Source organism: Colletotrichum godetiae (assembly GCF_030913485.1).
Source record: "Colletotrichum godetiae strain CBS 193.32 chromosome Unknown BDP55scaffold_23, whole genome shotgun sequence".
Lineage (NCBI taxonomy): Eukaryota > Fungi > Ascomycota > Sordariomycetes > Glomerellales > Glomerellaceae > Colletotrichum > Colletotrichum godetiae.
In genome coordinates, this window is record NW_026851271.1 from 253,359 (window position 1) to 268,652 (window position 15,294).

The 15,294-nt window shown below is 49.1% G+C and overlaps 5 protein-coding genes across 5 annotated transcripts; 2 read left to right on the plus strand and 3 right to left on the minus strand.

Moving 5' to 3' along the window:
* Positions 1-1,766: 1,766 nt before the first annotated feature.
* BDP55DRAFT_632590 (uncharacterized protein) lies at positions 1,767-3,143 on the minus strand (the record flags this gene model as incomplete). Its single annotated transcript, XM_060572447.1, has 1 exon — positions 1,767-3,143. The coding sequence occupies one exon, from the start codon at positions 3,141-3,143 to the stop codon at positions 1,767-1,769; it is 1,377 nt and encodes a 458-aa protein (XP_060428948.1).
* Positions 3,144-4,473: 1,330 nt separating this feature from the next.
* On the minus strand, positions 4,474-5,229 carry BDP55DRAFT_729184 (uncharacterized protein; the record flags this gene model as incomplete). Its single annotated transcript, XM_060579534.1, has 1 exon — positions 4,474-5,229. One exon carries the CDS (start codon positions 5,227-5,229, stop codon positions 4,474-4,476), a length of 756 nt encoding a protein of 251 aa, XP_060428949.1.
* Positions 5,230-7,585: 2,356 nt separating this feature from the next.
* Positions 7,586-8,701, plus strand: BDP55DRAFT_715992 (uncharacterized protein; the record flags this gene model as incomplete). Its single annotated transcript, XM_060578325.1, has 1 exon — positions 7,586-8,701. Exon 1 carries the CDS (start codon positions 7,643-7,645, stop codon positions 8,699-8,701), a length of 1,059 nt encoding a protein of 352 aa, XP_060428950.1. The 5' UTR covers positions 7,586-7,642.
* A 280-nt stretch (positions 8,702-8,981) lies between these two features.
* On the minus strand, positions 8,982-9,517 carry BDP55DRAFT_729186 (endoribonuclease L-PSP; the record flags this gene model as incomplete). Its single annotated transcript, XM_060579535.1, has 2 exons — positions 8,982-9,286; positions 9,346-9,517. 2 exons carry the CDS (start codon positions 9,515-9,517, stop codon positions 8,982-8,984), a joined length of 477 nt encoding a protein of 158 aa, XP_060428951.1.
* A 2,239-nt stretch (positions 9,518-11,756) lies between these two features.
* On the plus strand, positions 11,757-13,704 carry BDP55DRAFT_553266 (adenosine deaminase family protein; the record flags this gene model as incomplete). The annotated part of the gene is made up of 4 exons (XM_060569274.1): positions 11,757-11,934; positions 11,991-12,869; positions 12,940-13,457; positions 13,513-13,704. 4 exons carry the CDS (start codon positions 11,757-11,759, stop codon positions 13,702-13,704), a joined length of 1,767 nt encoding a protein of 588 aa, XP_060428952.1.
* Between the last annotated feature and the right edge of the window lie 1,590 nt (positions 13,705-15,294).

Genomic DNA, 15,294 nt, shown 5'->3' on the forward strand with positions numbered 1-15,294 from the left:
ACGACGGCCGTACTCGGTCGGATAATCCACAACTGAGGATGTGAGCGAGGCCGTGTACGAGGACCTGTGGGATTTAGCCTTTGGCCAAGCACAGCCCGCTGCCCTAGACATGGAAGTACCGAGATTTGCGTACATTTGGTCATCAGTTATTATGGCATCCTAGAATTCGCGTAAAGTCCAGTCATTAGCCTCATCAATCCACATGAGTAATATGTGCAGACATACGCTTGCTCCATCATCGACGTCGATCGCCGCCTGCTCGACAGCGGGCTCGATCGTCGCAGCCACAGGTTCACCAGTGATTGTGGGGGCTACCGGCGAGTCTCGCGATTCGTCCCTGGGGCTTGCTGAAGTCTGCCGTGGTAGATCTGACATTTTAGAACATAAGTTCGTCTGATGTTGATGTCAGAAGACAATTACTGGGAGCAGGCATAGCTTCCAAGGGTGCTCTCTAATGCAAAGAAAAGTTGCGAGTTTTTATGTGTCGACGTTCCGTGGTCAACATGAGTCCCCGCAGCTTGGCGACCTACCCACCGTTGCTTCCAAGTGGTTGGCTCCTCACTTCCAACTGCGTATCGCGAGTCGTGTATCAGACCATCGTGCGTTCGTGTTGTCTCCCTCCTTGTCGGTGGTCCCTGCCCGCCGGAAGTGTTGAGTTTAGAACCCTTTCGTGTCTTCAGCCCTCCTGTACTGCCAACTTTGCATGGCGACTGCTGCAGTGAGCGAGAGAAGTACTTGCGAGCCCTCGGACGTCGCGGTGAACGCTCACTTGGCTCAGCCTTGATGGTAATACATTAGTAGCAGCGCTTCAGCAGGGTGCTGCTGTGAGTTGTTGAAGGTCGTATTTCTTTGCTAGGATTTCAATCCTTGCAGATGACAGGGTTTGTTTGGCGAAGGCCTCACCAATGGGACGGTTGATAGCAGAACCCCTGCTCAACTGGAACAGCTGCTCAGGTGCAGGCCCATTCCTGTTCAGCTGGTGAGCGTTGTATCGCATCTTCATCTTTCCAACAAGCTCCCCAAAACTCAGGGTCCCCTAGTGACCATCGCAGCGAGTCTATCTTCGCCAAATGCTCTCATCACCCATCCAATATGTTTATTCCAGTCGGGACTCATAGGAAAGAGTGATTTGGCTTACTGATGTGTTTGAGAGCGAAGCACATCCTGAGACGTACAAGCCACAAGACCGAGGTTGCCCATAGAGACAGTGGACAGCACTACTTCTGCTGGATGACTCAGCCCCGGAACACGAGAGGAGACATTCGAACTTGATACCATGCTCTCAAAGGTACGTGGATCAGTACTGGAGTGTTGTTAAGGAATGGGCCTGAATCCTGGGTCGACGAGTTTGGGGTATCGTACTACTGTATTGCATTTGATGAAAAACGCGGACTCCGTGGGCAAGATTGAAATAATGTTCACAAAAAACAATGAGGAAAGTTCATGATGGAACGGAATAGACGAAAGTATGATACACTAACAACACCGGAAGTATGAAAATACTCCCGGGGAAATGCTCTTCGGCAAAGACACACTTTGTTCTCTGATACCCCCCCTCAGCCTAGAGTCTGTCCCGACTCTCAGAAGAAGAAAGAAGAAAAGAAAAACGACGGGTTTGTCCATCGCCTGTATCAGCCACGCATTGTACCTGCCTCTCGTTTCTCCTTCCCATCCATACCCTAGAGAATGGCCAAGCCTGTACTGCATCCTTCGTTCTGTGCCCGTCCCAAATACGCCTTTGTCGTTGTTCTCCGCTGCGCAGTCTCTCACCAGAGGAAAGGCTGAAGGTCCAAGACGGTTGTGGGGAGATGCTGGTCGTTGTTTAGGTGATCGTACAACTTGAATATCTCGCCATCTAGATAGCCTCCATCCAGTGCGAAGTCTTCGGGAATGTGTCGGGTTTTGTTCATACCAGCCCTAACCAGCCACAGAACCTCTTCGTGGATGAAGTTTGTCATGGCGCCGGACAGATGCAGCTTTCGGATGGAAGACGGCAAAGTTCGGATCAGAGGACTGCCCTCCACAACAGTCAGATTGAGTGGGTCAGACTCCGTGTCTGTGTAGTTGCCTCTGTCCTTGTCAAAGACACTGATGTCAATCCAGGCTTCCTCTAGATTCGTAAAGGTGCTAAGCTCAACTGCAGGGACCTGCGTTCCTCGACCGCAGACGCCGTCAAAGTCGATGACCAGAGTGCGGAGGGTGGCACGACGTATTCCCAGAGCCCCCAATATCAGCCACGGCGGGATGGTATGTGGGTGCAGGTCCCAACGCCTTTGCTTCTTCCAAAAGAACTTCTCCAGTTTAGGACAGGCTCGGATAGCATTGGCAAGAATCGGAAGTGATATTGTACAGTTGCTCAGAGCGAGTGTTGTCAGATTCGTCGATGGTGGATTGGGAAACTCCAGAGCTGCGCGAACTAGGTGGGCCTCGTGCAGGTTCCTTGCTCTAGTGATGAACCTTGCGGTTAACCACCTCTCATGAGATCCAGTCCAATGACTGCTCTGATCCCAATGACCCTTCCTAAGAGAGACTGATTTCAAGGAGGAAAATGTTGACTCAGTTGTTTGGTGGTTTGGAAGGATCTGGTCCACGTCGTGAATGGCATCTAAGCTTGCGGAGAGAGACAAGCCAAATGCAGAGAGCGTGAAATCTTGAGTGTTGCTAGCGAGGTTGAAGAGCAAGGCAGAGGACACCTCAAAGGGGCTTGAGATGTCCGCATTAGGTTTACAGACCTTCTTCAGCCAAGTCTCGAGTTTGACCATGTCCCTGACATACGCATCGGCCCGGATAGTAGGGGACACTAGCGTATGATTGCTATCGAAGTGGATGTATAGCTGCTTGACAAGTCGACAAAGGTCTTTGTTGTGTGAAAGGGTCTTCATGAGCGACAACCACTGCCGAGGGGCTCTGGCGCCGCAGTGAACGCTGACAGATTCGTATAGGAAAGGTATAAGGAGGTGGTAGTAACGACGGCATGTGCATGCCAAGGAGGCAAGTGCGCGACGTTGATCGCAAAGCTCCTTTTGGATGAGCCAATCACTCTTGAACTTGTCGAGGAGCTCCTTGCCAGGAGTGTAGTCGGGACGAAGGTAAGAGACAATGTGTAAAATGGTCTCAAGGGGGAGGTTCCGTAGCTCAGCCATCTTGAAGTGAGCCACTAGAGCAGTAGGTGAAGAATCGGAAGTAATTGTGGCAGCCAGACAGGCATCACTCGAGGTAGGTGAGCCCACAAGCAAGAATCCTTCTCAAATAATTGTTAGCACTGCGAGTGATTTAAAAATGAGGGCGCGGGGAATGTACCGCGCAAGAAGCTGGCTACGGAGACAACTGAAGACGCTGAGGAGTGCAAGTGTCGAGTGGCGAGTAGTAAATACTGGAAGAGCCAGGAGAGTGAGAGGAGGGCGAAGCTCTTTTCGTTGTCTTATTTGAGAGAGAAAGGGTTTCTCCTGCGCACAAGGAAAGATCCTGGTAGTTGAAAGGAAGAGGAGTTAGTCGGAAGAGGCCAGCTAATGTGAAGGAGAAGGAAAAGAAGAGCTGTGTGGGTGGAAAAGGAGAGGTGAGTTGGGCAGGGAAAGAAAATAAAGATCACAGGCGAATTCATGACCCGGAAGCAGCGCTCAGGAGGCAGCACGTTCCGGGAAAGAACGACTCGAAAACTTTTCAAGGTAATTAAAGAATTCTCTTTTTTTCTTTCTTAACGTGAGATTTGCGTGAGAATCCGTATAACCATGTGATCTTGAGAATCACAATCCTTTTGTCCAAAGGAATGGTGCGGCCTCTTTTATTTGTAGTGATATCAATAGCTACCTGCAGTTGGTGCTTCACGATTACTCTGTTGCCAGAGGAATCTTCCTTTGAAGCTCCATGTACTTGGACTTGAGCAGATCCTGATCTTCATCTAGTAGAGGCCCACGATTACTCTTAGATTAGTTGGCCTTCAGCTCCAGATAAGAGAGAATCTCCTTCTGCAGATCGATGAAGTCATTTTTGTCAAAGTCAAGTGAAGCTGGGCATGTATGTAGCTATGAATGGGCCTGAGTAATTGCGTATCTGCCAGAGGCCTCTATTGCTCTATGGTGTCCATGAGTAAGGTAGGTCTTGACTCTTTAACATGAACATTTGATCCTCGACTCGGACCTCCAATCTCAGCCAGAATTGCACCATGATATATGCTGCCTGGAAATCCACAGCTACGAAAACGCCATTGTTTCCTTCTCCTTAAAGCAAGGTCTAGTCCTTTACCAAAACTCTCCAAGAATGTACACGGTGCTAAGTGACTCGATACCAGCTCTGATGGAGCAGTCTCGATAGGAGAGACTGGTCTCCTGAATCGTCTCGCTGATGTGTTCCTCCTAGGTCTGGCTGCTATACCCATTGCTATGACTGCCCTAGGTACCATCATTGTTCAAAGTCCAGGAAGCAGAATTGTCGTCAGTGCCGTCGCCATTGATGAGATCCTCATCACCGTCGCTATCAGTCGTCAACATCGCTCTGGTCCGTATCATCTTCTTCGTTCGCTAGGCCTGAATCCCATAGTTCCGGCAATCTCTGAACCAATTCCTCCATCTCGACCTCTCTGAGTTTGATATATTCCTCGCGATTCGGCAACACCTCGTATATGTTATAACGAACTCCGAGCTCATTGCCCGCGAGATAAAGATGCTTGATTGATCGAGGGAAAGAGGTGAAACGTTTATGCGTCAGTCGCTTGTGCTTATCTGAACGACTGGAGGAGCCATACTTGATTCTCGTCAACACGCTCGAGACATCGAACCAGAGATTCCAGAGGTGCTTGAAGTCTGATAGACTCCTGATGGCCCTGAACTCCCCTCGATACCAGACATTGAGATCGAGGGAGAGACTGCGGAGGGTGTTAAGAGTGTTCTTGTGCGCACGGAGAATGGTGATGATCTCCCTGGGTGACACTGGCCAATGTGGAACGAATGTGCCCCCCCTAGAGTCCAGGTACTTGAGCAAAACGAGGGAGGCGCAACCTTCGACCATGCTTCGAACCTTCTCTTGAACCGGAAAGGTCTCGGTGATGGTGAGACAGGCGATATTGGCCCACTGCGAATATGTGTCGAGAGGACAGCTAGGTTCTTCATCCCGATTAGCAATGAAAATCGATCTGGCGTTTGGCGAGAAGTGAAGTAAGTGGTCAAGATCCGTTGGCGGGAGGTTGGTGTCTCGATGTGTCTTTGAAAGACCACTAGGGCGAATAGCGACCATCTCTAGGGTCAGAATTGGCCGTGGGACACCACGAAAGATCCGGAACTCGGCCAGATCTGAAGGGCCCAACTCTCCTGTCCATAAAAAAACCACCAATTTCGATTCTGGGACTTGAACCGTACTGGTCGCAAAATGGGCCACCTGGCACTGCGAGGCCTAGCTCACGTAGTCCCTGTACACGCGAAAGGAATATCTCGAGAAGGATGCCCAGGTGCAAGATTCCAGTTCTGAAGCGTCAAAATTCCTACATTTGGAGAGGCTTGCCTTCTGCCGAGCGCCAGAGATAGTAGGGTGAAGGAGACTCCGATTGTTCGGCCGCCCAGTGACTCCAATCCAGATCTGCTTCTGTCAAGTCCTCGATTCCTGTGTTGCTGGCGTCCAGGTACAGATATAGCTGCCTGGCTCACATAGAAATGTCCTCATGCTTGATGAGATAGTCAATAAAGGACGTGAGTTTGTGGGTGCCATTGGATCCGTGGGTGCTGACGTTCCGATATAGGTCTTAAGCAAGCATTCGACGATACTTCTTGCAGGTGCGTGAAAGGTTAAATGCTGAGCGCCAGCCTGGCTGGAGCACCTGCGCGAGCTCTGTGTCCGATTCCGTTTTTGTAAACTCCTCGCGCAGCGAGTGTGCTGGAAATAGTTGAAGTATGATGCCTGGAGGGATATCGTCAAGGACTGCTATTGTTGCTGGCAGCTGCTATGAAAATTTGACTCTCTTCGGAGTCAAGGGTACTAAACGTCGGTCAGTTGTTATTTGTTAGGCTGAACAAAAGTGAGTGAACGAGGTGATTGGGGTAAGGTACTTGAGAGATAATCGACTGTGCTCTTAGAGGCCAACTGCCAAAGAGCGTTGATGCAAAAGCAATCGCAGAAGTAGAGGCCAATGCGATGATTCAGGAAGAAAGTCGGAGAGCACAAGAAAGTTGTACTAGGGTTGGTCGACTTCCACCTATAAGAGAGATGAATCAAGGGTGACGGAAATACCTACTTCTGGTAGGGTGAGAGTAAACAAGAGGGAGGAAGCAAAGGGTCGAGAGGTGGAGGTTACGAGGGAAAAACATCGAAGACCACCGTGGACAGTACGCAGTGGTGAATAAAGGCAAGAAGAAAGGAGGAACGCGGCCAACATCGTGTCTGCCGCCGGAAAATTAGTACCACATTGAAGGTCAAAATCGGCCTGAATACTTTCTAGTGCCAACCTGAAAGGTGAAATATTCAGTATATTCACTTCGAGAAAACCACAGCAGCCACCCCACCAGGGCATAGGTACTTGAATATTCTGGTCGATATTTTCGTGTATTTTGGTGAATGTCTTCGGTGTGCGGGACAGTAAGACCGAGCAAGAGCTTTTGTTTGGCACATCAATACCATTCCACCATCTCCAGTGCTGGAAGAGAGCATATTTCTTACGTCTCAGTACTTAATGTAGCCACCATATGGATCTGTAAGACTGACTACTAAGGAGCCTTATCTTAATTCGAAGGCAGGATCGACCATAGTTCAAGTTATATTGCCTCCTACCTCGCCGCCGATATTGGGACGATCGCTACTCTAGGCATTACTACTGCACTTCCAGTTCTTCCACTTCTTTCAAATCAACATCGAATGTTATAGGAATTGATTCCATATTCATTACTTAAGCCTGCATTGAAAAGCCATCGGTAGTATACCAGGTTGTCGATATCTGCTCAAGCACTGAAGAAAGACTATTATTCCCCTACTGGTCTTCCTCAAGGTATGGATATGGGGTTGTGTAAGGCGCAGCATCGCAGCTGAAAAACATCAATCTTTGCCAGTAGGTACGCCATTTGTATATTAGCTTCTATTTAGAAATACAATTGACTCCTTCAAAAACTCACGACGTCGCCAATGCCGCCGCGTTTGAACGGCGAGGAAGGTGGCAATAAACCCAGATATAGCTTTCCTCCTAAGACTGCTACCTTACAGCAAGCAGCATCTCAACTCTCCTCAGATGAGCTTTGCAACGTCAATACTACTGAGTTGCTTTTGGCATCTGCTTCCCAGTATAAAGCCCAGAAAGTATGTTAACACCTTCAAGCGAGTACTCCCACTTCCCGAAGACGGGTTTAACAGGCCGTAAAATCCGCAAGCTCAACTGCGGTTGAGTGATTATTAATTAGCAAGCCAAGTTCTAGGTTCGAAAAGCAGCATTGAGCTACTACTACTGGCGACAGAGTTTGAAAGAAACCTTAATAACTGGAGAGATGATAGATATGCCGGACCTCTATGCCTCCGTATGCCCGTAGCTAGCGATGCATGGCGCATATATAAAACCGGTATGACCCAGAACAGCAATGAGGTTTTGATCAACTCATGCCTAAAGAAGAAATTTGTGTCATCTGGTTTCTATCTCATCCATCAACGTTTCATCTAATAGGGCTGAGAAATCATGTCGCTCTCTTCGGTCTCCGCCCATGAACAACATCCCGAACACTCCCTTTCAACGACCAAGGTTGAAGAGTGGGAGGACTCTCTGAGAACCGACCCTTCTCAATCCGGTGTATTCGAATGGTGGTACTTCGACTCGCATTTGGCAAACGGCGGAAAACTCATGGTCGTGTTTCACACAAAGCTCTTCACCAGCCCGCAAGTCGGACTGGAACCAAAGATCCAGGTCCAGCTCGAGACACCCGATGGCCGAGTCTGGAATATGTTGCAAGCCTATGATCCAAGCGACTTCCGTTCCAGTAGGGTCGAGTGCGATGTCACCATTGCCAATGAGAGCGGTGTCAACTTCTTTCGCGGCACGGGGCTCAAGGCCTATCACATTCGTGTTGCTGTGGAAAGCCTCGACATCGACATTCGAATGACCAGCACGACCTCGCCCTGGCGCCCTGGTCAAGGATGCGTGTGGTCGAAGGAGGACGAGTATTTTGATTGGTTCGTTGCGGTGCCCCAAGGAAAAGTCACCGCTACTTATACCATTGCTGGCGAGTCCCCAGTCACGGTAGAGGGCGATGGATACCACGACAAGAACTGGGGCAACGCACCGCTCACTGAGACGATCAACCACTGGTATTGGGGCCGAGGAACCCTGGGGCCATACACCGTCATCTCCTCCGCAAACATGTTCTCCGAAAAGCATGGCTCACCTATGATCAAGACCTTTATGGTCCAGAACGGGGACACTGTCGTGGCTGATGACGCTTCCAAGGTCAGCTTCACCGCAGACGGTATCGAAATTGATGACAAAGTTGACCGCCCTGTTGCCGACACGCTCCGGTTTGGATACCGGAACGACGGGACTGTCTTCTCCATTGAGTATTTCAGAGAAGAAACTACAATGCGCCAGCAGATGGGCGGGGGTTGGTATCTCCGTTTTGCCGGCGGGATGAAACTCAAAAAGTACCAAAACGACGAGCTGGTTGAAGAACATGTGGGCCATACTCAATGGGACTCAATGTGGTTTGGGCAAGGTAGCAAAGAAACCCTACCGTACGGCAAATAAGCGGCGTGAAGATGCTCACGACCTGTGAAACAATCTGCGTAGGTGGTGATCTGAGCTCCAGCAAAACGACAATCCGAGAGCCTCGATATGCTTCGAAGGATAATTATATAGAGAATGGAGGATAATGGCAGTACCCAGATATAATACAGATAGCCTTTTCTTCACGTAAGTATTCTCAGACCAGACGGTGTGAAATGTTTTGCCAATCTATATCCTCTGATCGATGTAAGCCCCCCTTAGCTCCCTTGCGGATGTCGGTGTATGGAGTCCAAGAACGCATTTAGTCAGAGGTGACCAGGAACGTTCCTTCTACCTCCACAATGTCATCGTCATTTAGCCTCTGCACCTCAATGATCGATCTAGGAGGATGTCTATTAGGGTCGTTTCCCCAAAGCTCTGTCTGTGCCTGGTTGCATAAAGGCCTATAGCGATACATGTCGGTCGTGTAGACAATAAGACGCACTGCCGAAAACCGATCCGTGCCAGCAAGCTCGGCAAGTTGGATCATGTTGCCGTAAGCTTGGCGGATCCGGTCAATACCCACCGGAGCAAGGGTATTGTTGGATGGGTAAATGCCGCGCATGCCTGCGACCACGCATTTGTCAGTGGATCAGACAAGTGATTCGAAGCATGGGACTATGTACCGGCGACATAGACAGTGTTTCCTGCCTTTGACATCAGACTCCACGGCCCGGTGGGTGGGAATAGCACTGAGGGATTAAAGATCTCAACCCCTGCAGGGGAGGTGTAGTTGGGTTCCAAGTTGAGCGAACTTGCCGCTGATACTAATATGGGAAGAATGCCGAGGAGCCTCATGGTGGCTTGAGTTAATGCACAGACGTGGGAAACTTGAAGTATGAACGAGTGATCGCGAACGCTTGGGGGGGCCGGACTGAGAGGCCCTTTAATTGGGTTCGTTTTTTCACGCGCTGCTCATCTCGTGACATCATACCAAGCTGGCCTTGCATGCTTGGCGCGGTTGGAAGCCCTTGTGTCTGACTTCCTTTATCATACAACCAAAGGTTGTACTTCTAGCCTAAAAAATGCTGTTTGGTTTGAGGTCGAGGGATGTTGAGTCGAGCAAATTGTTGCTGTCTCTATAGGAATACTGGACCTGACGGATCATAGCTCGTAAGCTATCCCACGCATGGTATTGAACGCGGGAATATCAAGAAAATCGCGTATAAAAATAACGCTAAAGCAAGTTTTGCGAAAATTCAAGGCAGAAAATTTTGAGGTTTGACGGTGGAAGGGGTGGCTGTTTGCCGACGATGGAAAATTGAGTCACGGGAAGGTGAAAGACTGCAGTGGATGTCCTCTCTCATCTTGTGCTTTAATATCTGATGCCTGGATCATTGCCTTGACTGACTGATCGTGTGAATATTGCCGGCTAACGCAGCCGTTCAATGTTGGAAAAAGACAAAGAAGCCTTTGAAGTCAAGCGTATCGAGGGTCTCCAGTGTCATTGACACCACATATTCTTGTGGTCCCGAGAAAGTGCCGAATCTGCTTCGGGTATGTGAGACGGGATCCATGGTGATTGATAATGAGATTAATAAATTAGTCTATGAACAAGCACCTCTCCTGAGGTCTTGACAGCTATTACTATTTTCCGAAGATACCAAATTACCTTACCTGAGTAATTACGAGCTACATACGGTGGCAACATCCGGAGGTCTCACCCCCGAATCTAATGGATACTTGATTGATGGAATCGATTACTGAATCTAAATGCGAGGCAATAAGCTTAAACACTTACCTTAATTATCCGTAAAGCCGCGAGGCCAGCATGCTATGTTCCCCCTCTGCATGTGATTTGCATCTCGTATCGAAAGACCTGAGTACATCACTCGTTCTCTAATCTACTGGAAGCTCTTCTTATCTGACCGCGACTTTCCTAAGGTATGGTATGTATCAATCTTTGATTTATCTCCGTTGCAATACGCGATCCTATATTGAGTTTCGCATACTGAGGGGCTGTTTGATAGGGATTACCATAGCATCTTGAGGCGTCGTTCGAATACAGTATCAAAAATTGTGAATCATATGTTCCACGTGAAAGGTTATTGTACCGCGTTCGGCATGTCTCAAGCGCTAGCTTAGAAACGAAGCGTTCCGTGCTTAGCATGATAGACGCTCCGGATCCGGGACTCAGCAAGTCTGGTATCTGACCTGTAGGTCATTTCGTCTGGGTAAATAAGATATGAAGCCATTACGAGCTTTGAGTTCTCTCATATCATGGCCTTGACCCTGATCTTCCTTACTGTACCTGTATCGATCGTCACTGGCCGAATAACGAAGGGCAACTCGGCTAGGAACAGGGGCATTCGGCACCAAGCAGCGCACTGCAAACTCCAACAGAAAAGGGACGGGTAAACTACCATAGTTGAGAATATAATATAAGCCTTGTAGGTGCAAGGCAGCGCATGGTTCGGCGAGCGCTTAATCCGCTAGGAACCGTAGTACCGGTTCTCAAAACGTCTGACACCGACAACAAGCCTCGTGCTTTTCCGCGAGGAATGTAGTAGAAAAGGGAGTCTCAGCTCTACAATGGCAAGCCCTCACCGAAAGCGTCCTGTTTTCCCCGCAGGAATACTTCGTCTCGGAATGTTGTTGGCCGAATAAGGACCTAGTGACCGAGACATGTTAAATTTCGGCTTTGTCTTAGTCGAACATTGGATTTGTGGTACGGCTGAAATATGCATCGACGGATGAGAATCTGTACAGCAGAATGCGATGGGCCTACAGAGCTGCACCAGTCAAGCGGTCCGATGCATGGCAGATTGGACTCAGGAGATTAGAGTTGCACTAAGCAGGCGAGCTACAGAGAATGGCACGACTTTTGAGAAAAGGTAGGACCGGCCCGTGACACGGTGGTTCCCGTTCAGTGTGAACCGTTCCGTGTTCAGAACGGGGGATCAAGAATTGTCTCAAGCCTCACCTGTGGGACTGAGAGGGAGATCTATAAAATAACCTTCGAGAGATCTTCTCTGAATCTTTTCAACCTCACCTCGGGTAGGCAGCACTCGAGTTCCCTTAGAATCTTTAGTCTATCATGAATCTATCACGTCTTTTTACGGCTTTTCTTCTTTCTGCCCTGGCGGCATCTCACCCCCTCCTGGAGAGAGATGAGCTCCAGGAAAGAGCTCAATTCCAAAAGACAGGCTTCATCATTGACCAGCATCATCGAGCAAGAGATCTAATGATTGCATTGGAGAAGACTGAGCGACAAGGTACGTTCAATACGATGTCGTGTTTATCAAAGAGCCTTTTAAGTGACACGAAACAGATGCCAAATTTAGGGAGAGTCTGTCTACAGACTGCGTCCACGCAGACAGAATCGTCCAAGATATCCGGCAGCACGAGATGAAAACAGTCTGGAACTTGAACAACGGCAGCTTCGCTGGCGAGATGTTCGCCTTGGCCCGCCCAAAGATCGCAAACACAACATTGTGGAAAGTCGTCCAGCGCATGCCAAAAGGCGCGCTACTTCATGCGCATCTCTCAGCCATGCTCCCATATAGCACGTTGTACTCTTCCGTCATCTCTGAGGAAGGCATGTTGTTCACGACTACAAAGACCGTGGGCACCGCGGAAGGTCGCCTCGCATCTCAACCTACATTCTTGCCGCCGAATACTGCCACCGTCAGCCAGTGGGCCAACATCGCCTCCGCAAATTACACAGGCCAGGTCGTGACTGTTAAGACGGCCATTGAGCAGTTCCCTGGAGGAGAGGCTGCGTTCCGCGAGTTCATCATGAGCAAGTTGGTGCTTGCTCCCGACGTAGCGATACAGCACGAATTGGGCGTCGACGAGATTTGGCGTCGATTTCAGCCCTTGTTTGGTACCGCAGGGACCATGCTAACTTATGAGCCCGTCGTACGAAGGTTTTGGAGGAATCTCTTTGATGAACTCGCGAGAGATAGGATAAGCTGGGTTGAAATTCGTTCTGGAGGCTCGACCGGCAAGCTGGTTCGGTCTGGAGCGTCAGCTTCTGACGATAACAACGGTTGGAAGTGGTGGAGACTTATGGAAGAAGAGCTTGATTACTTCAGGGCCCAGCACAACAATATTACCCTACAACAGGACGCTACCCTAGCTCCCTTTTACGGTGCCAGGGTTATCTGGGCAGACCAGCGATCTAAATCGACAGATGATATTCTAGCAAGTGTGTTAAACTTTCGTCGAAGAAGAAACTCTTCCTGCAATCAGTAAAGAAGCTAATTTTGATTGCGCAGGTATGAAGAGTGCGTTGGAGATGAAGGGTAACTTTTCAAAACTGTTCAGTGGATACGATCTAGTTTCACAAGAAGATCTGGGCCGCACATTGCTCGACCTTGCGCCGGAGCTACTGTGGTTCCAGCAGGAGGCCAAAGAGAAAAACCTCACGATGCCTTTCTTTTTCCATGCCGGAGAAACACTCGGCGATGGTAACTCGACCGATCTGAATCTGTTTGACGCCGTTCTCTTGGGAACACGAAGGATTGGCCACGGTTTCTCTCTGTACAAACATCCCGAATTGATCCATGCTGTGAAGAAGAACAACATTATGGTTGAGGTTTGCCCTATTTCCAACGAGGTTCTTCAGCTGGCTACGGATATCCTGCATCACCCCTTGCCAGCTATGATCGCACACGGTGTCACAACGGCTATCAGCAACGATGATCCTGCAATGCTAGGACAGGACGCTGCAGGGCTGAGCTATGACTTCTATCAGGTCATTCAAGGGTTCGATAATGTTGGCCTCGCCGGGCTGGTATGCTCCCCTTAACTGGCTCCGATGGTTTTCCGTTGCTAACACATCATGACAGGGTGCTCTTGCACAAAACAGCCTGCGGTGGTCTAATTTTGAAGACCAAAATGACAAGCAATGGGAGTTGGATATCGACCTTGGTGAAGTAGGAGAGGGGACCAAAGGCCAACGCATTCAAGAGTGGAACGTCCAGTTCGATTCCTACTGCCAGGAGATCGTCAAGGACTACGGCGCAGTATATGGAGGTTGACATACAACTCTGATCTCTTTGGGCTATGCACCGAGCAGCTTGTGGGGTCAGCAGGAACACCGGGCAGGAAAGGTCACTGTCTAAGGGCCCTACAATCTCTTATTTATATGCTATTCTCATCACTGACTTTGATCGTTATCAACTTTGATCGAAACTTCAGAAAAGAGCCTTGCGACCATTGCTCACTGGATTCATGTCAAATTGCATCTTCTTCGTGTTGAAGCTAAACTGAGTCTTTTGGGTAGCGTGTACCCGCATGGCTTTTCTAGGCAGACATGGCGATCTCGACTTCAGGTGTCTTTTCTTTCGGCCAACATCCACGATGAAAGAAACAGAAAGCTACGCATAGTAAATAGACTAGACCTTTTCACAGTGACAGAAGTTCCAGATGTATCCATGACGCAGAAGGCACCGAATTTGTGATTGTGGTCAGTTGTTCGGGCACTTAGGTTTGAGCCGAATATGCCTACTTTGATAGTCTTTGTTTCAGTGATCCTTTATTGGTGCCATGCGTGGCCATCGCCATCATCATAAATTGCTATTTGGCGTCCCAAGAAGCACAATGCGGCTTGTATTGGTGTGTTAGATTGACTCCCTCTTCCGTGAACAGTCCACCAAGTTTATCCACCATAGCCTTATCTATGAGGTCGATCTGACTGAGACTGGGCATGCCATCCATTTCCATGAAAAAATTGTCGAAAGTGATATCTGTGACTTCCTCCAGGCCTTTGTGTGCAATTCTTGTGCCATGGGCGGCGAGGTCGGATTTTTTCCGTGCACAAATAAGTGCGTTACTGGTTGCTGGTATGACCTGAGAATTGTTTGCCATGACAGCGATACGAGGGAGTCGGGATCCTCAAATAGAGCGAGAGAGGAGGCTTGCACAAAAGGCAGGGGTTGAGCGGCGGGATAATTCGTGACCTCGAAGAAACGTCTCTTGTCGAAACCAACTTGATTGAGATTCTTCAAGGTTGATAACAAAAGCCCAATGACTAAACTGATTCACCTGACCTGAGGAGACTCCGCAGGACATCTACTCTCGTTGCTCTTTCGGGATTGGCCGTCGACAATCTCTGCCTGGGGGATGCAACGTTCAATCTGGAGAGCATCTTCCTCAGAAATATCTTCGTTAAATTCGTCAAATCTGACGTACAGTTGTATGACGGCATCGGCAAAAGGCGGGTTGGACGAGAACCAATTCAAAAGATCGAGTAGATCACCCAAGCGTCCGCCGTTGACGGAGATTGCTCGGAATTACTCCAATACAGCTGGCTGTGCAAGGCTGCCCTCACTGATGATCCTTTCGGTTTCTGTTGTCCAGTCAGGATTTTCGAAGGTGCTCTCATGCAGGGCCCAGAAATGTCTAGATGTTCTTTGTCGCGGCTGGGAACTGTAGCTGAGCTGATCAAATCCACAAAGATTTCGCAGTACGATGACATCGTTGAGAAGGTTTGGGATATTTGATAAAGGGTAAGTTGGCGACAAACTGAGGAGCAGTCTTAGGTGTTTGGGTAGAATAACTGTGGCAGGCTTGCTGAGAGTCAAAAGCTTGGAGCGGGGGCGGGAAGGCGTGTTGAATGCCCGAGAGCG